The sequence below is a fragment of the Macrotis lagotis genome, chromosome 6 (genome assembly GCF_037893015.1).
Source record: "Macrotis lagotis isolate mMagLag1 chromosome 6, bilby.v1.9.chrom.fasta, whole genome shotgun sequence".
NCBI lineage: Eukaryota > Metazoa > Chordata > Mammalia > Peramelemorphia > Peramelidae > Macrotis > Macrotis lagotis.
The window spans coordinates 80,578,219-80,603,322 of NC_133663.1; the positions used below are offsets into that span (position 1 = coordinate 80,578,219).

At 33.3% G+C, this 25,104-nt stretch overlaps 1 protein-coding gene across 2 annotated transcripts in view; it reads left to right on the forward strand.

Annotated features, from left to right (window-relative positions):
- PTH2R (parathyroid hormone 2 receptor) overlaps positions 1 to 25,104 on the forward strand; it is a 156,907-nt gene that overhangs the window by 85,540 nt on the left and 46,263 nt on the right. For both annotated transcript variants that reach the window (XM_074191487.1, XM_074191486.1), the window contains exon 9: positions 749 to 817. In XM_074191487.1, the coding sequence (XP_074047588.1) occupies positions 749 to 817 (69 nt within the window). The remainder of the gene's footprint in view (positions 1 to 748; positions 818 to 25,104) is intronic.

The following is a 25,104-nucleotide window of genomic DNA, read 5'->3' on the forward strand; positions in this document are numbered from 1 at the left end:
TAGTCATTCAGTGAAGAGAAAATCCATCTATATCTTGTTCAGAATATCATGAGTCCTTTCAACCTATTATTGTTGCTGAAAAAGAAGGTAATTTTTCATAAAATATGAAGGCAAAAGTCACTTGAACTTTCTTAGTAGAAAAAAATAAGATTTATTTCCCTTTTTTAAAATAGATTTTATTACTGTAAGTCAAGTCAGTTAATAAGCATTTATGAAGCATCTATTATGTGCTGTTGTGTAAAGATAGGCAAAATATGGTCTTTGTCCTCAATGATCTCATAATCTAATGTATGAGGTAGCTAATAACACAATGAATAGAACCCTGGGTTTGGAATCAGAAAGACTCAAGTTCAAATCTGACCTGAAATGTTTCCTAGCTATGTGACTCTGAGCAAATTATCTGACCTCTATCTGCCTCAGTTTTCTCAACTGTAAGATGAAGATAATAATAGCATCTACACTGAAGATTATTGTAGGGATCAAATGAGATAATATTTGTATAACACCACCAAGGACAGTGCCTGATATATAGTAAGTGCTTTATAAATATATATAGTAAGTGCTTTATAAATATTTATTTTATTCTTCCTTCCTTTTTCCTTTAGCTAAGTCATCCATCTATCCTGATCGGATATCAAGAACTAACCTTATGGAACTCTGGAAGAGTTAAAAGATCTTGAATGTATAAATAACATCACTTGTCTATTGTTCTATCACTTTATTCACAGAATATCTCTCTTGGTTTTACAGGTGTTGGGAGCTTACTGCTGGGGACTTCAAGTGGATTTATCAAGTACCTATATTAGCAGCAATTGGGGTAAGTTTAAGGAATTTTAAATTAGCAAATTTAAAGCTTCAACCTGAAGTTAATTTTACTTTTTAAAAACTACAAATGGTAGAGAATAAGTTGACACATAGTCTGAAATACCCAGAAACAGGATTTATCTATCATTTTATTCTAGAGTGGTTATTAGTATGAAAAAGGCTTTATAAGAGTCCAGTTCAAAGACTATTTTCCATAATACCTTGAGAAAAGGACCCTGAGTATCATGAAACATCCAATAAAAACTAAGACAACTTCCCAGCTATTTTATTTGCTGAACCCTATGACTAATCTTTAAGCTCAATGATGGATTGGAATGGAAGCAATTTTGCAGGTGAGCATGCTTATCTTAGTGTTAAATCTTGTAGTGTTAAATACCAATATAATGGCAAGACTAGTAGGTCTAGAAATTTCCCCTTCATCATTCCTTCCATTTCATTTCTTCCCCCTAGATTTATCTTACTACCATGACAGTAGATGTTATCTTATTATTAGGAGGATGAGAAGTAGTTAAGTTAGTCTATTCGTAAGTAGTTATTATCATCCAAGCTCTGTGCTAAGTGTTGGTAATACAAAGAAATGAAAGAAAGAGATGTATCATATCATATATATATATATATATAACTTAGAACAATAATAGACCTCATCTTATCCAACTTCCTCAATTTGCAGATAAACTGAGATAGAGATTGAATCATTTGTCCAAGGTCTCAGAAATAGTCATTAGTAGACCTGAGATTCAACCAATTCTTCCTTGATTCAAATATAACACTCATTCTACAGGTTGCTTGGGGGCAAGAACTGGTTTTTTATATTTTTGTAAACTCTTCCCCCCACACACATACACACAACACTCTAAATTTAGCACATACTAAATGAAGTTACTTATTTATTGATTTGAATTTAACTTTGTTATATCTTCAATATTCTTTTATACTTTCTTTTTTAAGAGTCTAATTTGGTTTTCCTCAAGGATCAGGAACAAACAAACTGATTTATCTATAGAAAGGTCACAGAGACAAGGATATAGAGGAAGAAAATTATTTTTCTTTTTTCTATAAATTTATCATTTTAAACTTCAATCCAAAATGAGAAAAGGAGAAAAATTGTCATACATTTAGCAGACCATAAGAAAGTATTCAATATAAAATAATATATTTCCATTTCAAGAAAACCTAAATAATAAATGTGACACATTGTTTTCAAAGCTTCCCAGATTTGCTTCTTTTTTTTGTTTTCTTTTGCTTTCTTCTGTGCATTGAGAAGATATATTTATAAGGGTAAGTTTCTACAGTGTCCATTGCATGAGGAAAATAAAAATGCACAGTGTGTGGGGGTCTCAGATAAGAAATTAAAACCCTAAGAGACAAAGAGTAAATTCAAGATTCTGAAACTCTGTAGTTTTAAATGTAGACAGGCACAAAAGGCACTACATTTGTAATAAAATTCTGCTTACATGTTTACTGAGGCATACTGAGTATTATCAGACTAAACCAGACTTCCCAAGAGAAGTTCAGAGGATGTATTTTTGGCAAGAAGGTGGATAACTTAAAGGTATGAACTTTAATATATTTGACTTTTTGTATTTTAATGAGATGATACATTACTGCAGTTAGAAACCAGGTCTGGCCTTCACTCCATCTTGATGAAATAATTCTACTGATCCTAACTTAGAAATAAAGTTAATTTTTTTTATGAAAATATTGAATTTTTAAAGTATATTTTTGTATTCTATTTTTGATAAATCCCTTACCTATAAATTTCTGTGTGTTTTCCCTATATACTTTTGTATGCCTTCATTTTTAAGTTATTTTCTCTGATTGCCTCCTTTGTTACAATTTCTTTAAGAAAAATAACTTTAAAATGTTTCCTTTCTATTATCTCCATTTTATAATTAAGCATAGACTCAACATATGTTGTAAAGTAAAACTGATGCAAAACAAAATTGCTAACTGAAGTAGAACAGAGAAAACAGGGAAATGAAAAGAATTTATCTTTGGGGAAAAGTTAATTTCATCATAAACTTTAATTTTTGCTTATATACATTAAAAATCTGCTAAGTTTTAAAAATAACAATTTAGATGCACTAGAACATTGCTCACTATCCAATTAAGAGGGCAAACAATGATAATTTCAGAACTTCTCTTTGGAATGATGTCATGGTATTTAAGAGAACAATAAAAGGAAAGGAAAATAAAGGATGTACATAGAGGTAGGAGGACAGAAAGAGAAAGAAAAGTTCAAGATTGTTTCACTTTTTAAATCATGTTTAGAGAAGATAGAATCAGAAGAAGAAAAAGATATTTAGGTCTTTTGATGACTGCAAATCTCATGGGTAATCTGATAGTATGTTCCAAAAATCTTAGTCCAATTTACAACTTTTAGACCAACCTGCTCATTGCTTCTCACATTTCAAATTGAAATCTACTCCAAAAGATATGCCCATTTGAATTGGCTGCCATTTTGTTTCATGATTGGGAGTCAACGTGTATCTAGTTTTAGTGTATAAAATATGGTTAAAACAATCACTTCCTTCGAAAGTTATCATGGAATGGATAAATGTGAAATATTGAGCAAAGAAGGTGAGGTAGAGACCTCATTTTTTTTCTAATCAGTAATGCAGCAAAGGACAAGATGTAAAAAGTAGAGAACTGAAAGGAATAATAAATAAGATGGGAGTAAAAGAAAACTAAATTGAGAGTATGAAAAGTAGTGTTTAAAAGGATATGGGGGAAATGAAGTAAAAAAGACTATTATATTTTTATACTAATTTGAGAGAGGAAACACTAATGAGAGAGATAAGAACTTTCAGGGCAATATGAGGAAATGAACCCTACCTCATAGTAGGATGCTCACTTGTTTATAAAGAAGCAAATTAAAAGGAATATGGTCACCGAAAGATGAAGGAACTGAACTATTTACTAGTCACTGAGGTTGAAATTTTGAGAAATAAGGCCTCTAGAGAGTGACATTGTATAAATATACAAGTGTGTATCTGTGTGTGTGTGTGTGTGTGTGTGTGTGTGTGTGTGTGTACTGCCTTTAAGTTTGTAGAAACATATCATGAGATAACTAATTAAAAATTAATGTTTTAGGGGCCACTAGGTGGTACAATAGATAGAGCAACAAGAGGACCTGAGTTCAAATCCAGCTTCAGACACTTAATAATTAACTAGCTGTGTGAGACCTTGGGCAAGTCACTTAACCCCATTGCCTTGCAAAAAAAAGCAAACAAAAAAATCAATGTTTAAGAAATAAAATGGATAATATGAGGGAAAATGACAGAAAGACACAAATTTTAAAAATTAGATTTGAGCAAAGAGAGAATGTAAAGAACAAGGACCCAGAAAAAGTGAAATGGAAAATGAATTTTTTCAGTTGTTTATTTATGTGCCAGTGTGGCAATTCAATGTTTTAAATACAAAACAGTAGATACTTTAAATTGAAATAGCTAAGACTGGTAGTTTGACAAGATTAAAATGCAAAACAGTTCTCAATTTTTTTTCTTATTTTTTTCTTACATACTTATTTTCCAATTACATGCAAAGACAGATTTCAACAATCATTCTTTTACAAGCTTTCATTTTTCCACCACTCTCCCTTCCCAACCTCCCCATGGCAGTAAGCTAACTGATATAGAATGTATATGTTAAATCACCTTTAACATATTTCTGCATTAGCTAAGGTATGAAAGAAGAACTAGATCTAAGCAGGATAGACAAATATGAGATAGAATGAAAAAACATGAAAGGTATTTTAAAAAGTGAACATAATTTGTTTTGCTCTGCATTCAGAATGCATAGTTGTTTTTTTCTCTAAATGTAGATGGAAATTTCCTTCACAGGTCACTCAAGATTGTTCTTGAATACTGAATTCTGAGAGGAGTTGCATTGATCTCAATTGATTATCTCACAATGATGCTGAATATAATGTTTACCTGTTTCTGTTCACTCGCTTAATATCAGTGCACATTTGTCTTTACAAGCTTTTCTTAAATTAGACTGCTCATGATTTCCTACAGAACAATAGTATTCCATCACATTAATGGAGCACAATTTTTTTAACCATTCCCTAATTGATAGGCATAACCTCAATTTCCAGTTCTTTGCCATTATAAAAAGAGCTGCTACAAATATCTTTGAACATATGGATCTTTTTCCCTTTATATGATATCTTTGGGATATAAACCTAATAATGGTATTGCTAAACAAAGGGCTAGGTAGAGTTTTATAGTCCTTTGGTCATAGTTCCAAATTGCTCTCTACAATCGTTGCATCAGTTCACAACTCCACCAACAATGCATTAGTGTCCCAGTTTTCCCACATCCTCTCCAACATTAATCATTTTTTTCCTTTTTTGTCATTTTGACTAGTCTGATGGGTGCAAAGTAGTACCTCAGAGTTCTTTTACTTTGCATTTCTCTAATCAGTAATGATTTAGAACTTTTTCATATGACTATAAAAGTTTTAATTTCTTCATCTGAAAATTGTCTGTTCATATATTTTGACCATTTATCAATTGGTGAATGACTTGTATTTTTATAAATTTGGCTCAGTTCTCAATATATTTTATCAACTACAAAAATCATCCCCCCATTTTTCTGTATTCTTTCTAATTTTGGTTGCATTGCTTTTATTAGTACAATACCTTTTTAATTTAAAGTAGTTGAAATTATCCATTTTGCAGTTTATTATGTTCTCTTCTCTTTGGTCATAAATGTCTCTCCAGTCCATAGATATGACAGACTATTCCTTGTCCTCCTAAGTGACTTATAATTTTACCCTTTATATCTAAATCCTGCAATCATTTTGACTTTGTCTTGGTTTAGGGTGTGAGATGTGGGTCTATGCCTAGATTATGTCATATTATTTTCCAGTTTTCCCAGAAATTTTTGTCAAATAATGAGTTCTTATTCTTTTTTGCAAGGCAGTGGGGTTAAGTGGCTTGCACAAGGCCACACAGCTAGGTAATTATTAAGTGTCTGAGGCCAGATAAATAATGTGTTCTTATCCCAGAAACTAGAGTCTTTACATTTATCAAACAGATACCATTAATTGCTATTTTAATACTGTTTATTTTGTAATGTATTCCACTAATCCACTTCTCCATTTCTTAGTCAGTACCAGACAGTTTTGATTAGTGCCACTTTATAATATAGTTTTGGATCTGGTACATCTAGGTCACATACCTTTGCATTTTTTCTCATCAATTCTTTTTTATATTCTTGAACTTTTGATCCTCCAGATGAATTTTGTTGCCATGTCTTCTACCTCTGTAAGGGTTTTTTTTTTGTAATATGATTGGTATAGAAATGAATAAGTAATTTAATTTAAGGAGAATTAATATTTTTATTATATTAGCTCAAATTAACCATGACCAATTGAAACTTTTCCAATTGGTTAAGTCTGACTTTATTTGTGTGAAAAATGTTTTGTATTTGTGTTCATATAGTTTCTGAGTTTGTCTTGGGAAGTATATTTTTGAATATTTTGTCCACAATTATTTTAAATGGAATTTCTCTTTCCATCTCTTGCTACTGGACTTTGTTGGTAATATATAAAAATATTGATGATTTAAGAAGGTTTATATCATGCAACTCTACTAAAGCTGCCAATTATTTCAAATAGTTTTTTTAATTGGTTGTCTGGGGTTTTCTAAGTGGACATATCATATCATCTGCAGAAAGTGAGATTTTGTTTCCTCATTACATAATCTAATTCTTTTACTTTATTTTTATTGCTAAAACTAATATTTCTAATATAATATTAAAGAGTAGTCATGATAATGGACATCCTTGTTTTACCCCTGATCTTACTGGGAACGTCCCTAGTTTGAGCCATTACCTATAATGTTTGTTGATAGTTTTAGATAGATACTGATGATCATTTTAAGGAAGACTTCATTTATTCCTAGAATATTTAGTGTTTTTAATAGGAGTGGATGCTGTATTTTGTCCAAGGCTTTCTCAGCTTGTATGAGATAATCATGTGATTTCTGCTAATTATCAATATGATCAATTATGTTGTAAATTTCCCTAAAACTGAACAGTTCCTGCATACCTGGTATAAATCCTACCTGATCATAGTATATTATCCTAGTGATAACTTTTAACTTTTGCTAAAATTTTATTTAAAATTTTTACAATAATACTCATTTGGAAGATTATAATTTTCTTTTCTGTTTTGGTTCTTCCTAGTTTAGTGTCAAAAAAGGAATTTGGTAGGACTCCACATATTTTTTCAAATAGCTTATATAGAATTTGATTTAATTGTTCTTTAAATATTTGATAGAATTCACTTGTAAGTCCAGCTGGCCCTGGAGATTTTTTTCTCAGGGAGTTCATTGATGGCTTATTCAATTTCTTTTTCTGAAATGGGATTAATTAATATTTTATTTCCTCTTCTGTCAATCTGAGCAATTATATATATATATATATTTATATATATATGTAAACACACATACATATATATGTAAATATTTATCTATTTCACTTAGATTGTCAAATCTATTGGCATTCAGTTGGGCAATATAGTTCCAGTTACATTAATTTCCTCCTTGGTGGTGATTTCACTCTTTTCATTTTTCGATATTGACAATTTGGTTTTCTTCTTTCTTTTTTTAATCAGATAAACAAAAGTTTATCTATTTAATTGGTTTTTTCATAAAACCAGTTCTTTTATTTATTAGTTTAGTAGTTTTCTTACTTTCAGTGTTATTCATTTCTTCATTGATTTGCAGAATTTCTTATTTTTATATTAAATTAGGGATTTTTGATTTGTTCTTTTTCTAGCTTTTAAAATTGTACATTCAATCCATTGATCTCCTCTTTCTCTAACTTATTTATATAGGCATTTAAAGATAAAAAATTTCCCCTAGTCACTCCTTTGACTACATCTCACAAGTTTTGGTTTGATAGCTATTGTTACCATTTTCTTGGATGAAATTATTGATTATTAATATTAAGTTATTTAGTTTTCAATTAATTTTAGCTTGCCTTTCCATGACCCTTTATTACATGTAATGTTTATTACATCATGATCTCAAATGATCTGAAAATTCATTTAATATTTCTACTTTTCTGCATTTGATTGTGAAACTTTTATGCCCCATGGGTATACAATATTTTTGTAGGTGCCAGTACTGTAAAGAAGGTATATTCCATTTTATTCTGAATCATTTTTCTCCATAAGTCTATCTTGTTTAACTTTTCTAAACTTCACATCTTTAACTTCCTTCTTATTTATTATAAATTGGGTAAAAATTGAATAAGTCACCCTAAGAGAATGGTTGAGGTCTCCCATCAATATAGTTTGCTCTCTATGTCTTCCTCTAATTTCTTTAGCTTCTCCTGTAAGAATTTGTATGTCATCCTTGGTATGTATATGTTTAATATTTATATTACGTCATTGTCTATGGTACCTTTTAGGAAGATGTAGTTTCCTTTCTTATCCTTTTAAATTTGTTCTACTTTTGCTTTTGCTTTGTCTGAGATAAGGATTGCTACCCCTGCTTTTTTTCTAACTTCAGCTGAAGTATAATAAATATGCTTCAGTCTTTTACTTTTATCCTCTGTGTATCTTTCTGCTTCAGATATGTTTCTTGTTAATACCATATTGTAGGATTCTGGTTTTTAATCTACTCTGATATCTGCTCCCCTTTTATGAGAGAATTGATCCCATGCATATTCATAGTTGTAATTGCTCTGTTTCCCTCCATTATGTTGTCCCTCTTCTTACTTTTCCTCTCTCCTTTCCCCTTATTTCTCCTCACCTTATTTTTGATTACTGTCTCCTTCAATTTGTCTTACCTTTTATCAACTCATCTCACTTTACTTTTCCTTGTACCTTTCTATTCCTTTTTTTCTTTTACTTTCCCCTTCTTTTATTAGACCCTTTACCTTTTTCTTTGTCCTTCCCCTGACACCACCCTACTTCCCTGTAGGATAGAATAAATTTCTAAACCAAATTGGGAATGTATGTTATTGCCTCTTTGAACCAAGTCTGTAAAAACACAGTAAAATTTACTCAGTGCTCACACCCTCCCTTCTTTCCCTTCACTAAATTAGGTCCTTTGTGCCTCTTGTTGTGGTACTTATCCTCTATTGCTTCCACCACCTTATCACAGCATAATCCTTTTTCTTTTCCCATGTCCTAATTTTTTTATAGCTGTCTTGTATCCACTGCCTCTGTCAAGGTGTATATTCCTTTCAGTTGTCTGGATAGAAGTGTAGCCACTGGCTACTTGAGGTCAGTTCTGCCTATGAGGAATCATTATGCAGACTCGGGAAAACAAGGGTGGAAATAAAACAAAAATTTATTAAAAAAGGTTACAAGACATAGGAAGGGCTATGGAGAGAGAGAGAGAGAGAGAGAGAGAGAGAGAGAGAGAGAGAGAGAGAGAGAGACATAAAAGAGCAGCCAAGCAATGTTGACTGGGCCAAAGGTTTGTAGAGAAGACCGTGGCCTTGAGCCAGGGTCAATCCAGGTTTTTATGTCTTGTCTCTCATCAAAAGGGCAAAAGGTGAATTCCCTTTCCCTATACTGGACCCAGAATTAGTTGAGGGTAAAACCATTTTACATTAAACAATGAATCAATGGTACATCAAGAAGGGGGCAGGTCTCCATCCAAGCAGATTTTAAGATTACAATTATTTCTGTTACAATTATAATTCTCTACTTCTAGTCAATTTACATCTCAAGAGTAGGTGGTGGTCAATTTACATTTCCACCCAATTTTCTTTGTTACATTCACAATTCTCTTCATATTTACCCTGCTTCATTCCCCCCTCAAAATTATTCAGGACCAGATTCTTCTGCGCCTTTCAGAATTCATTTGAAGATGAATGAATTACAGTGAGAGCTTCATTTAGGGAGGGTCCAGGGAATGATTGGCTGGCACAGCTGGTGGGCATCCTGCTTGGATCTATACAACGAAGAGGAAACAAAACTCAAGGGGAAAATTTGAGTAAGAAATGACTAGAAAGTCTATAAGGGGCAAGAATTAAACTTTATGATCTTAAGCCAGTATCAAAATGGCTTTTGTAAGAACATGGGTTCCAATATAACACAGATTTGCTGATGGATGCCACCTAAGTTGTAAAAAAAAGCTCAAAAATAAACAAATGTACTGAAAATGTGTTTTAAAAACTATACATGTCCAAAAAGTAAGTTGTGACAAAATTTTCTATTTTAGCTTTGGCCATGTTTAAAATGAACAAAAATTCCAGCTGAAGAATGGTTCTCTTTAAAGCATTAAAAAGATATACCAATAGGCATTATCCTGATCCACTGACTCACTCTGATACTTAATTATGATGCACCTAGAATGATCATGGCAATTTGCTATTACAGAGCAGAGAGGGACAGGAGAACATGTTCCCTTATACAGGCAACTTTCAATGGGCCAGGTGAGGGAGCTTTTAAAAGAATCCTATCCCAGTTGAGGCTAGGGTTGTGCTTTCAAAGGTCATTTCATTTAGCATCAAACCCCATAGGGCTAAATGGCTTCATTGGCATGTTGTCTTTCTATTTTATCATATCTGATGTCAGGCTGATCAATATGTTGTAATATAGCAATTACCTATAACCAGAACTTCAGGTGGATTTAGTACTAAGGAGAACCAAGAGTGTGCCAGGCTATACCTTGGTATAAGGGATCCGGGGAAAAAAAGTCATAATTTGATTGTTGCTCATGTATCTAAGGACAGTGTTGTAAATGAAATGCAATAAACAGATTTTGAGATATAAAAACAATAATCTTTATTTATATATTATATATATATATGTATTTTTAATAAAATCAACTTTTTGCAAAGAACCCATTTAGTTATTAAGTATTTAAAATAACTAAACATCTCCTTCTGGCTAGGAGGTTGCCCATCATCTCCATACTTCTCACATTTCAATTGACTAGAGATTGCCACAGAGAAATCTCAAATCATCATCATTATTTTGTCTTCTTCATATTATATAGGTGCTTTTCCCTCAAAGCAAATAAACAGTTTGGTCCCAGTTTACATAAACTTTTAGCTACTAAGCCATCTTTAAAAACACAAATTACTACTTTCAGAATTCTTTAAAACCATTAGAACATCTTAGGTAACTTTAAATTTCTAACATGTGTTATTGATTCCAGTGTAATAAGACAATAATAGAAACAACCAGGCATTCAAGTCAATTAATAACATGAGTTAATTAGGCAAGAATCCACAGATTTATCCCCAAAGGGGGTCATAATTTGTGACATTGCTCTTACCACCCATTCAAAACAATCATATTTTAATTCCAGGCTTTAACATTACAGTTTTCAGATAGCTTACATGTGCATAAGAGAACTAAACACTATATAATTACTTTGAAGTGACAAAAGAATATCACATAACTGTTTAATACATATACATATATTCCCTACCATAAACATATGATAGTTGATGAGACAAAGATTACAATCTTCCTTCCTTTAACAACAAAAGACCTTGTGAGATTCTTGACAATTATCAATATTGATTTAACATCAAAACAAAACAGATTACAAAATTTAGTACAATGTTTCTCTTTCCCAAAAGAAATCAGTAAATTATGATTCAATATTCCCAAATTCCTTGACATACAATTTATTCCAATTATATTTTCCTTCTTAAAAACACATAAATTCTCAAGGCTTGTTGCAAAACTTAAGTGACTAAATTACTTTCAGATAGTTTCTTCTTTCTTTAAACACAAGGTGGTTAACCTTTTCCTATCAGAGGCCTTCCCACCCTCTTTTTAAGCATCTTCAGGGCAGGGAGTCTGTCTACATTTACTAAATCTAAACCTTAAGGTCTCCATTAACTTCAGTTGAATACAACTTTCAATCAATATTAGGTCAACAAAAACTTAGCTCACAGCTGAAATCATTTCAAACTTTACCACTTAAACTTTCAAATAGTATAAGCAGATAGGCTCAGATCACAACTTCAATAATTGCTTAAAATTAGACCATTTTAAGCAATTAAACTAAAAGGAGTAACATTTAACTCAGGTAACTAACTATTTCTGATCTGAATTACACACACTCACAGACACAGGAGTTTAAGACATACACACAGTTCTTTTGTATCAAATTTACCAAGGTGAGATTGATACCCTGGTGGGTAATAGATATCAGAATATAGAAACATTTTCCCACCTCTCCAGGCCAGTAGAGAGATGTGAAAATGTCCCATTGATGTTTAAATACACATGTACACACACACACATATATATTTATATTACATTTTTTTAATGTACCAGTTAAGACCAATCAAAAAAATAACTTCTAGAATTGATCAGAATTTGAGGAACCTCATACATAACATACATATATATGTGTGTGTATATGTATGTATATATTTATATATGTTCTTAAGATTTTGCAGTAGCCAGCTAATGGTTAAAATTGAATACATTCTTAAGTTACTTTATAAAGTTCAAATCTGTCACAAAAATATTAGTTATTAGCACAAACTTAATTGAAAGATGAAATCTGGGTGTGGCTAGGTGGCACAGTAGATAGAGCACAGGCCCTGGAGTCAGGAGTACCTGAGTTCAAATCTGGCCTCAGACACTTAATAATTACCTAGCTGTGTGGCCTTGGGCAAGCCACTTAACCCCATTGCCTTGCAAAAAATATATAAAATCTAAAAAAAGAAAGATGAAATCTGAATTTCCTAGTCCCAGAAAAAAAATTTTCCCCTTGTCTTCCTCATTTCTCCTTCCCCCTCCCAAGAGTGAAGCTTTCTCAGTCCAGCTAGGGACTTGAAATTGAAAACATGGTCATTGCCCAACCCCCCCTCCCCACACCTGGAAGAAGGCATGGGGGTCCCCTATTTTCTAAAATAAGTTTTAGGGGTCTTACCCTTTCTGCAGTGAAGCATACATTCCATCTGAGATGCAGGTTTGCGTTTCAATGTTCTAAAAATGAAGATTTCCCTTCTCCTTCCCCCCCTCCCTCTACAGAGCGTGGGGGCAGCAGAGAATGAGAGAAAGCATTTCAAAGAGAGAGTTCCACCAGAAGAAAATTTCCAAGACCTCACATGTTTTGCTTTTGTCAGATCTAATTCCTTCCAAGGGGCAAGCACCCAGCTGGGGGAGGAGTATTGGTACCAAATTTTCCCCCATATTTTAATTCTAAATCAATTTATAGGTAGGCAAACATGTTAATTGGACATACGCCAAACATCCTTCCTTAACAACCCTCAGTCCTCAGTGAAGTATCAACCAAACACACCTCAGAACTGCTTTTTCTCTGGTCAGTCTGAAAACAGGGCAGGCTCACACCAGGTCTACTGCAAAACACCACATGGGATCAGCTTTTAGCTGACTCCCCACAAAACTCAACCTTTTTCCATTTTCTAGAAAAAGGGAAACACAGAAGGAGGACTAGTGGTCCAATAATTTGCCTACTTTTCTAGAAATCCAGGCTCTAAAAAAAAAGAAGTATGCTTCTCAACTCTGGAGCTCCAGGTCTGGGCAGAGAGTTTCCTAGCTGGCTTGTCATTTATGTAACCTACTGGCTACTTGGGAAAGCAAGGGTGGAAATAAAACAAAAAATTTATTAAAAAGGTTACAAGACATAGGAAGGACTGGGGGGGAGAGAGCTAGAGAGCTAAAAGAACAGCCAAGCAGTGTTGACTGGGCCACAGGTTAGTAGCCTTGAGTCATGGTCCAACCCAGGTTTTTATGTCTTGCCTCTCATCCAGAGGGCAAAAGATGAACTCCCTTTCCCCTATACTGGGCCCAGAATTAGGTAGAGAGTAAAGCCTAAGGAGATCAGGATGCAAATTTTACATTAAACAATGAATCAATGGGACATCAAGAATGTTCAGCCCAAGAAGCTTTTAAGATTACAATTATTTCTATTACAATTATAATTCTCTACTTCTAGTCAATCTAGCCTCCAGAGTAGGTCTTAGTCAATTTACATCTCCACCCAATTTCCTATGCTACATTCACAATTCTCTTCATCTTTCCTCTGCATCAGAAGTACAATTCTCAAGAGCCACTTTTCAAGAACAACTCCTCCAACTGCCCTATATAATACAACCCTCAAGAGCTAAGAGTTACCAGAGGCTTAATTGAAAGATGAAATCTGAATTTCCTAGTTCCAGAAAAAAATTTTCTTCCCCATTACCTATATGACTATAACCCTCAAAAGCTAAACATTTTAACACATCACAGTTAATTTATACCCACACCCTCTCTCTAAGTATGCTCCTTTCAAGTAACCTAAGAGGAAAAGGGTTCTCAAGAATTAGCAATATTGTTTTCCCAGGTAGGGATTTTTTAAAATTTATTTATTTCCATCTATATGTACATGAACATTTCCAAGTTACAAAATTTCTCTCCACCCTCCCTTCCCAACTCTTCCCCTTAGCAGAGAACAGTCAGATTAGCATTTTACATACATATTTTGTTAGACATGTTTACAAATTAGTAATTTTTGGCATGAGGAATTAGTATTAAGGGAAAGAGATACATAAAAGCTAATTTTTATAAAGTGTTCATCGGATTGGGAAGGGTTGCTTTTTTCCTGTGTGCTTTGTTTTGTTTTTCTTCCTCTGATTGAGGATAACATAGTTCATAACCAGTCAAATGCAGTCGTCCTAGCTCTCTGGACAAGAGGAGCAGCTTCCATCAAGTTTGTTGATCTCATAATGTTGTTGTTGATGTTTACATTGTTCTCTTGGTTCCACTCCCTTCATTCAGCATCAGATCCCCCAAGTCATCCCATGCTTTTCTAGAGTTCAACCCTTCATGGTTTCTTATAGAACAATAGTATTCCATAGTATTCATGTACCATAACTTGTTTAGCCATTTCCCCAATTGATGTACATCCCCTCAATTTCCAATTCTTTGTCACTAGAAAAGAAGCTTCTATGAATATTTTGGTATATGTAGGGTTTTTCCCATTTTTTTATAATTTTTTCCTGGATATAGACCTAAAATTGGAATTTCTGGGACAAAGGGTATGAACAGTTTTATTGATCTTTGGGTATAGTTCCATATTGCTGTCCAGAGAGCTTGGATCCATTCACAACTCCACCAGCAATGCATCAATATCCCATTCCTCCCACAACCTCTCCAACATTGATCTTCTTCCCTTTTTCTCATCTTGTCTAATCTAATGGGTGTGAGATGATAACTCATTTTAATTTGAATTTCTCTAATCAATAGTAATTTGGAGCATTTATTCATATGATTATATATAGCTTTAATTTCTTCATTTGATAACTGTTTATATCCTTTAATCATTTATCAATTAAGGAATGACTTGTGATCTTATAAATTTGATGTAATTCTCTATATATTTTAGAAATGAGACCTTTATCAGAACTCCTGGTTGTGAAGATTGTTTTCCAGATTCCTGCTTTCCTTCTAATTTTGGCAGCATTGATTTTATTAGTGCAAAAACTTCTCAGTTTTATATAGACAAAATCATTCATTTTGCAGTTAATAATGTGCTCTAATTCTTGTTTGGTCATAAATGTATCCCTCTTCCATAGGTTGGTTAGATAGAGCATTTTTGATCTATTAATTCATCTATGGTATCACTCTTTATATCTAAATTCTATATGCATTTTGACTTTATTTAGGTACAGGGTGTGAGATGTGGATCTATGCCTAGTTTTTTCCATACTATTTTCCAATTTTCCCAACAATTTTTGTGAAATAACTCTTATACCAGAAACTGATGTCTTTGGGTTTGTCAAATAGAAGATTACTGTAGTCATTTACTGCAGTTTCTTTCCTTATCCACTTATCCATTATTCTATTTCTTAACCAGTTTTGATGACTACTGTTTTATAGTATAGTTTTAAATCTGGTAGATTTTTCCATCAGTTCCCTTGCTATTCTTCTCCTTTTGTTGTTCCAGATGAATTTACTTATTTTTTCTAGCTTGGCAAAGTAGTTATTTGGTAATTTGATTGCTATGGCACTGAATAAGTAATTTAATTTAGGTAGAATTGTCATTTTTATTATATTAACTTGACCTAACCATGAGTATTTGGCATTTTCCCAATTATTTAGATCTGAATTTATTTGGGTGAGAAGTGCTTTATAATTGTGTTCATACAGTTTCTGGGTTTTTACAGGGAGGTTGATTCCCAGGTATTTAATGTTGTCTATAATTATTTTAAATGGAATTTCTCTTTCTATCTCTTGCTTTTGGACTCTGTTGTTCATAAATAAAGAAATGCTGATGATTTATGTGGATTTATTTTATATCCTGCTTCTTTGCTGAATTTGTTAATGGTTTCAAGGAGTTTTTTAGATGATTTTTCTCATGTTCTCTAAGGATAACATCATATCATCTGCAAAGAGTGAAAGTTTTGCTTCCTCATTGCCTATTCTGATTCCTTCAATTTCTTTTTCTTCTCTTATTGCTACTGCTAGCATTTCTAATACTATATTGAATAGTAATGGTGATAATGGGCATCCTTGTTTCACCCCGATTTTATTGGAAATGCTCTGAGTTTATTCCCATCTAATATAATATTTGTTGATGGTTTTAATAGATACTATTTATTATTTTAAGGAAAACTCCATGTATTCCTAAACTTTCTAGTGGTTTTTAAAAAGAATTGATTTTGTATTTTGTGAAAGACTTTTTCAGCATCTAGTGAGATAATCATATGATTTCTGTTTGTATTGCTATTGATATGATTAATTATGTTAAGTGTTTTCCTAATGTTGAACCATCCCTTCATGCTTGGTATAAATACAACCTGATCATAGTGTATTATCCTGGTAATAACTTGGGGTAGTCTCATTGCCAAAATTTTATTTAAGATTTTTGCATCAATATTCATTAGGAAGTTTTCTACAAAAATATATAATATCTAAGTTTTCTAAGACTTCATTCATAGTATTAACTTACTTCTTGTTTATTTTGTTGTTGTATTTATCTAATTCTGAGAGAGGGAGATTGAAGCCTCCCATTATTAAAGTTTTGCTATCTGTGTCTCCTTGTAATTCAATCACCTTTTCCCCTAGGAATCTGGATGCTATACTACTAGTTGCATACATATTTAGTAATGATATAGCTTCATTACCAATGTTGCCTTTAAAGAAGATATAATTACCTCCATTATCACTTTTAGAGTAATTTTTGGTTTTATTTTGTCTGTGATTAGGATCACTACCCCAGATTTTTTTTTTACTTCAGTTGAGGCATAATATATTTTGTTCCAACCTTTTACCTTTACCCTGTGTGTATTTCACTGCTTCAAATGTGTTTCTTGTAAACAACATATTGCAGAATTCATTTTCCATTTTTATCAATCCTTTCTTCCCTTATCTTTCCCTTTCCAAGCCCCCCTCCCATAGATTAAGTTAGATTTTTTTTAAACCCAAATGGGAATGTATCTTATTCCCCCTCTGGGCTAAATCTATTCATTCAGCATTCAAATTATTCCTTCTTTCCCTCTAAAATTATAAATCTTTGTGCCTCTTCCCTTGGAGTTATTTTTAGCTCTAATATTATTAATCAGATATCATTAATCACAGTTCAATTATTTGATTGATTGATAAACTATTGTTATCAAGATATCACCAACTGTTTACTTGATTGTTTGATAAGCAGCATTGATTCAAATTGCATCAAATTATGATTATAATCATTTTGTACTTTACCCCCTTTTCAAATATCTTTCAAGTACACACTGTCCTCCTCAGGAGCCAAAGTATCATCTAAAATCATTTCATTTTTTGAATTATTTGTGCCTCTCCTCTCAGGCCTATTTTCTTTCAAATTTTACCCCACATACACACACACACACACCAGTACTTAACACCTTGTTAAGTGAAACAAGGTCTATTCTCTCTCCCACTTTACCCTCCCCCCCCCAACCAGGGTAATTAACACCTTGATAAATGAAACACATATTAAGTCAAACCCTGATCTAATTAACTGTAAGAATCTTAAAGATCTCTAAGTACTGGGAGGCTCCAGAGGGCTCACATGAGAACTTTACAAATGATTTTAAGTTACAGAGACACTGACTCGGGTCCTCTCAGTTTGTGATGCTTAAAGGGTTCTAAGTAACTGGGAGGCTCTGGAGTTCTCAGCTGAAAACTTTACAAATTATTGTAAATCACAGAGACACTGACTCAGGATCTCCCAGTTATGATGCCCTAATTAGACAAGGTGTTAAGCCAGTGAGTCAAAGATTAATGAGACATTTAAGTTTAAAGTTAATACCCCTACTTTTCTTCAGGGATTTTTGTCTCAAACATAGTGATGTGACCTTGGACCTCTACAATGGAGAGATAAGATCCAATTATACCCATATCCTTTGGATATGGTTCTTTTCAATTATATTTTCTTCATTTCTCTTATATTCTGCCTTCTAATTATCCTTAGAGAAGTAAAGTTCTAAAGAATTAGAAATGTTGTGTCTTCCCTTTTAAGTTTGTATACAATTTGATGGTCTTCACTAACATTTGTTTTGCTGTTTTTTTCTTCCCCTTTTCATTTATCTTTTTTAATGGCACTCTTGCACTATGTATTTGGTGATTGAACTGTCTGTTTAGTTCTGGCCTTTGTGTCAGGAAATTCTTGAAGTCCACTATTTTATTGAACATCCATATTCCCTGACAATATATGCTGAATTTTGCAGGGTAGTACATTTTGGGTTGTAATCCCAAGTTCTTTGCTCTCCAAAATTCCAGTTCTCCCATTCCTTCGGTGTTGAGGCTGATAGATCCTGTGTGAGTCTGATTGTGTTTGCTTTATATTTGAATTGTTTTCTTTTTGCTGCTTGTAATATTTTCTCCTTTATTTGAGAGTTCTGTAACTTAGCTATTTTGTAGTTTTTATCCTGGGGTTTCTTTCCAGAGGGGTTCTGTGGATTATTTCAAATGTTATATTTTTATCTTGTTCTAGTAGATTTGGACAGTTTTCCCTTATAATTTCCTGCATGATGTTTTCCAGGTTCTTTTGTTGGTCCAGGCATTCTGGTAGTCTGATATTGCATATATTCTCTTTCCTGGATCTATTTTCCAGGTCATTTGTATTCCCTAAAAGATACTTTATATTTTCTTCAGTTTTTGCAGCCTTTTTATTTTCTTTAATGGAATCTTGTAGTCTTGTAGATTCATTGGCTTCTATTTGTTCAATTCTAATTTTTAGGGTTTTATTTTCATTAGCTTTTCCAGTTGGTTATTTTTACTTATAACCGAGTAGATTTCTTCGGTCAGCTTTTCATAAATTTTCCTGCATGACTTTCATTTCTTTTTTCCACTTTTCTTCTTTCTATCTTCTTTGATTTTTAAACTCTTTTTTTTAAGCTCTTTGATGAGCCTTTGTATTTGAGTCCAATTTATAGACTTTTTTGATGCTTCCCCTGTGAGTGATTTTTCACTGCTTTCTCCTTCAGACATGGCATTCCTGTCATCTTTGTCTGTAAAATAGTTTTCTATTTTGAGTGCTCTTTTAACTTTTTTGTTCCTCTTTGTTGGTTTAGTTCTTCTCCTGGAATGTAGGCAGTATAGATGCAAGTTTTTATTTTGCTGGGGCTGGGGTCTGATCCCTTGTTTGTTATTGACCAAAGTGTTACCATCTAGTCCAGGCCTTGACATTCCAGAGGTTTTTTCCCTCCTTTATGTCCAGGTTCTGACTTAACAGTGGTTTATTCCCCACCCAGTCCTGTCTTTTGCCCCCATGTTTTCAGGGTTCAGACTTTGGGGCTAAAGTCCTCCCTACTGTCTTATTATCTAGCTGCAGGGACCTCTGCTGTTGTTAAACTGTCAGGATGTGGATTGCACTGTGGCTAAAAGTCTCCTTGTGGCTTTTCCCTGCTCCCCCACCTCTTGCACTTTACTTCCTCTTTTCTCCCAAAGAGACAGACCTTCACTGAAGATTCTCCACAATGTCTACAATTGAAAACTTCTTTGAATCTTCTGCTTTTCTTGATATGATCTGCAGTGTGGATGTCAGAATAGAGACTTCATGTATCTTTGGTAGGGAGAGGTTCTAGGAGCTTGTTAGCTTTAAGTCACCATTGTGGCTCCACCCCAGAGGTCTTCATGTACACATATTAATATTTTATTCTTATTAACATTCCCCCTGATCTCTTATGTCTTGTTTTTGAAAATCAAATCATCTGTTCAACTCTAGTCTTTTTTATGTGGTAGGTTTGAAAATTCACTATTTGATTGAAAAGCTAACTTTCCCCTGAAAGTAAATGCTGAATTTTTCAGGGTAGCTGATTCTTGGTTGAAATTCCAAGCTCTTTTTCCTTCTAGACATTTCAGGCTCTCTAACCCTTTAATGTTGAAGCTGATATATTTGAAATCTGGACTGTTTGTCCCCTGGTATTTAAATTATTTCTTTGGAGTTACTTGCAGTATTTTCCCTTTTCTGAAATTTTATTACAATATTCCTCGGCGTAATTATTTTAGGATCTCTTCCTGGGGGTGTCCATTGGATTCTTTCAAGGACTATTTTATCTTCTTGTTCTAGTATATTAGAACAGTTCTCCATCATAATTTCCTGAAGGATATTTTCTGGGCTCTTTCTTTCTAATCATGGCTTTCAGTTAGACTAATAATTCTTAAATTATCTTTTCTGGATCTATTTTCCAGATTGGTACCTAAGGGGTACTTTTCATTTTCTATTTTTTTGGCCTTTTTGATTTTATTTGATGGAATCTTACTGTCTCACAGAGGCATTCATTTATTTTTGTTCTCTTCTAGTCTTTAAGGTTTTATTTTCTTCAGTTAGCTTTTTTTGTTTTTATTCCCAAATGGTTAATTTTATTTTCCCACTGGTCAATTTTTCTTTTAAAATTATTGTTTTCTTCAGTTAATTTTTCATAATTCTCCTGCATGAATCTCATTGATTTTTTTCCCATTTTTCTTCTTCCTCTTTTATTTGGTTTTTAAAATTCTTTTTTCAGCTCTTTCAAGCGGTCTTTTTGAGCCCTTAGAGGCTTCACATATAGGCATTATGTCACTTCTTTCCTTTGCTGAGATTGAATTTTTATAATCCCTATCAGGAAAGTACCTGGCAATGGTTGGCACATTTTATGGTTTTTTTTTTGCTCATTTTAACAGTTGAACTCTGTTCCTGTGGTATAGAATGGAGAGTCCTGAGATTTGTTTTGGTTTGTTTTTTTGGTTTGTTTGCTTTGGTTTATTTTTTTTTCCTAGGAGCTGGAATTCAGATCCTGGGCTTTCTATTCTAGTATTTTGGAATGTTCCTGGTTTTCCCCTTACACTTGGATGGACCAATGCTACACCAGCACCAGTGTTGCAGGGTTCAAAACTTTCCTCTCTGAGCTGGGTTTGTGACCCTAATGACTGGCAGAGATGTATTGAAACCTAATTGGCTTCCCAGCTTTCCCACCTACAATAGACTATATTCCCCTTTTGCCCATGGAACAGACCATTTCCTGATGCTCCGCCAAGATATCTCATTGAAAAGTTGTTTCACAGTCTTTTGTTTGTTTGGGTTTTTTTTGGTGTGAGTTCTGTTACTTTAGCATCTATTTAGAGGCTTTCTTCAAAGCCATTTCAGGAAAAGCTCCAAGAACCTCCTAGCTTCCTACCTCCCTCTTGGTTTCCTTTTTCTTTCTTTTTAAACAAAGTGTTTATATCTCAACATAGATACCTTTTTATCTAAAAATCTAACCCAGGGGCAGCTAGGTGTCATAGTGGATAAAGCACTGGCCCTGGAGTCAGGAGTACCTGAGTTCAAATCCGGTCTCAGAAACTTAATAATTACCTAGCTGTGTGGCCTTGGGCAAGCCACTTAACCCCGTTTGCCTTACAAAAATCTAAAAAAAAATCGATCCCACAACTTTTAGATTTTGCTGTAATTGTTTTACATCAATTCTTTGTTGACAGTGTGATAATGCCATTGCTTCACCATTTTTTTATTTGAATTAACTTTTTTCTAATTCAGGTAAAAACCTACAGAAACGTACGAGTGAATGTACATATATGCACATGCATATTTATTTATATATTCATGAATATGCATGTGTATGTATAGACATACTTATACACATATGTACTTTTATAGAAATCATAATAAACAGACATCTTATGTATACATATTCATGTTTACAAAGCACCATACCTACATTAATTGTTTCATATGATCCTCAACCCAGCATGAGGTAAAAACATGAAATATTATTATTCCCAGTTTACAGTTTAGAAAATTAACACTAGGAATTTGAAGTAACCATCTGTCAAGCAATAAACAGGCATTGAATGAGACTCTAGTGATAGAAGGATAAAAAGGAAATAGTCCCTGTCATCAAGGAAAATTTATGGAGAGAAAATTTACGGGTGGCTAAGTGAATAACCCCATTATTAAGTACTTTCCAAATGCCAAGCATTATGCTAAGTGCTATATATGTACATTCTGCTCTCCAGGAGCTTTCTTTCTAATTGAAGAAAATACACACAGGGGCATGGTAGCTCGGGAATAATGTTTTAGTCTGTCAAGTCAAGGGGGAATTGTAAGCTATATAATAAGGTAATTGAGTGACATTCACTTTTCCTGGAAGTAATGGCAGGATTGATTTGATTATACTTGATTATAGAACCAATCATGAAAGTGAATTTGAGAGGGAGGGGAAGATAGGTCTGCTTCCCAAAAGACCTTTGGAGGAGGGCCAAAAATGATTAGAGTGAAAAAGCATGGTCTCAAGTAGTCCATAACTAAATGGCTTAACTCTTACTGAGCAATTAAAAGAGTGTGTGATGCATGCACACATCTGGTATATATATATATATATATGTATATATATATATATATATACATATATATATATATATACACATATACATATATATACATACATATATACGTATATGTATATATATGTATATATATATATATATACACACACATGTGGCATGTTTATCTCCTCTTTATATAAGTGTGTGTGTGTGTGTTTGTGTATGTATATATGTCAATTAGGTAGCATAATGGATAGATCAGTGGGCCTAGAGTCACAGATTTCTGATTTCAAATCTGGATTCAAGAACTTTCTAGTTAGGTGACTCTGAGTAAGTCACTTTAACCCTCTTTAGCTCAGTTTACTCATTTGTAAAATGAGATAGAGAAAGAAATGGCAAACTATTCCAGGATCTAAACCCAACCCCAAATGGGGTCATAAAGTATCAGACCTAACTAAAATGACCAAACAGCAATAAAAGGAGTAGAAAGAATGGAGAGGAAAAGAGAGGAACAATTAAATGTTTTCTACTGTGCTAAGTGTTAGGGATCCAACATAAGCTAAAAGAACCTATGAAATGTTTGATTTTGAGGATTTAACTTCTGCATATTTAACCCAGTTAATGTGATTGCAACTTCCTTCATCTCTTTTCATATCATTTCAAGTAGGGATAAAGGAGTTAAATTGTAGGAGGCTTCAGTTTGGAATTTTTTCCCAAAAGAAACTATGCATACTTTTTGATCATTCCTAGGTCTGCATCCCAAAAAGATCACAAAAAAAGGATTAAAATGCCACATGTAGGGGCGGCTAGGTGGTGTAGTGGATAAAGCACTGGCCCTGGAGTCAGGAGTACCTGGGTTCAAATCCAGTCTCAGACACTTAATACTAACCTAGCTGTGTGGCCTTGGGCAAGCCACTTAACCCCATTTGCCTTGCAAAAATCTAAAAAAAAAATAGTATCATCAAAAATGCCACATGTACAAAAACATTTATAGGATTACTTTTCATACTGTCAAAGAATTGGAAAATGAAGGGATAACCATGAACTATGAAATGACTGAACAAATTGTGGTATATGAATGTGATGGAAAACAATTTTATAAGAGACCATGAGGAACAGGTTCTCAGAATAGCATGGAAAGATATTCATGAACTAATGCTGAATGAAGTGAGCAGAACCAGAACATTATATACCCTAACAGCAACAGGAGGTGATGATCAAATATGATGGACTTGATCATTTCTGCAGTGTAATAATCAAAGACAATACAAAATGACTTGGGATGGAGAATACCATCCATATCCAGAGAAGGAACCATGGAGTTTAAGTGCAGATCAAAGTTTACATTTTCAATTTTTAAAATAGTTATCTTATGAATTACATCATTTTTCTCTAATTTTTTCTCTTCTGTTTGGAAGTGATCCTACTTTTACCACATTATTAATATGGATCTATGTGTAGCATAATTATTGATTTGGAACCTATATCAGATTGCTTTCTATCAGGGGAAGGGGGAGGGAAAGAAAGGAAGGAGAAAACTAAAAGAAAAAAAGATTGTTGAAAACTACCATAACATGTAGTTGAAAAAAGAAATAAAAACATAAAAAATAATAGGAGGCTTCTGGGTTTGGAGGTTGGCAATGTTCAAGTAAAGATAGGACAGATAAGGGATTTAATAGCAGATAACAGGATAGAATTAAAGCAGTTCATGAAATGTCCAAGATTGAGAAGTGAGAAAGATAAGGCCAGGGCAGGAATGGTGACCAAGGAGAAAACAGAGGGATAGAGGGTTGGAAATTATAGTGAGAATAAATAACAAATGTAGAAGGAATAAAGTATAGGGAAAGATGGGATTACAAAAGGTCATATCTATGTCTAAGGTCTCATGGTTTTCCATGGTACTGTGATATGCCCCAAGCTACTGACTTGGTTTCCATGTATTAAAAACAATACATTATTTATAAAGAAAATAAAGTTTAAAGGAGCAGTTATGGCTGTGTCTTATGGGACCCAATGTGATTCTATACACTCATAACACTGTGTGCAATTTTAGAGGTTACCACACAGAATCTTAAGCATAACCTACTGCTGTGTGAGATGAGGACATTAGCTCAGCAATTTGAACATTCTTTGGCATTTCTCTTTTTTTGTAGAATTGGAATGTAAACTGATCTTTTCCAATTCAGTGGTCACTGTTGAGTTTTCCAAACCTGGTAGCATATTGAATGCAATATTTAAATAGCATCTCTTAGGATTTTAATTAGCTCAGCTTGAATTCCATCACCTCCACTCACCTTATTCCTAAGGCTCACTTGACTTTATTCTCTAGAATGTATTGTTTTAGATCAATAACCACAACATCATGGTTATTAGTGATAAGATATTTCTTATAAAGTTCTTCTGTATATTTTTTCAATTTTTAAAAAATGTATTTATTTTCACATTACCACAATAGTCTTGTTGTAAAAGTTAACCTAATCCCTCTCCCCCCCATAAAGCTAGAGAAACCTCAAGAAAAATAGAGAGAAAAAAAGGTGTACTTCAGTCTGTGTTCTGATACCATCAATT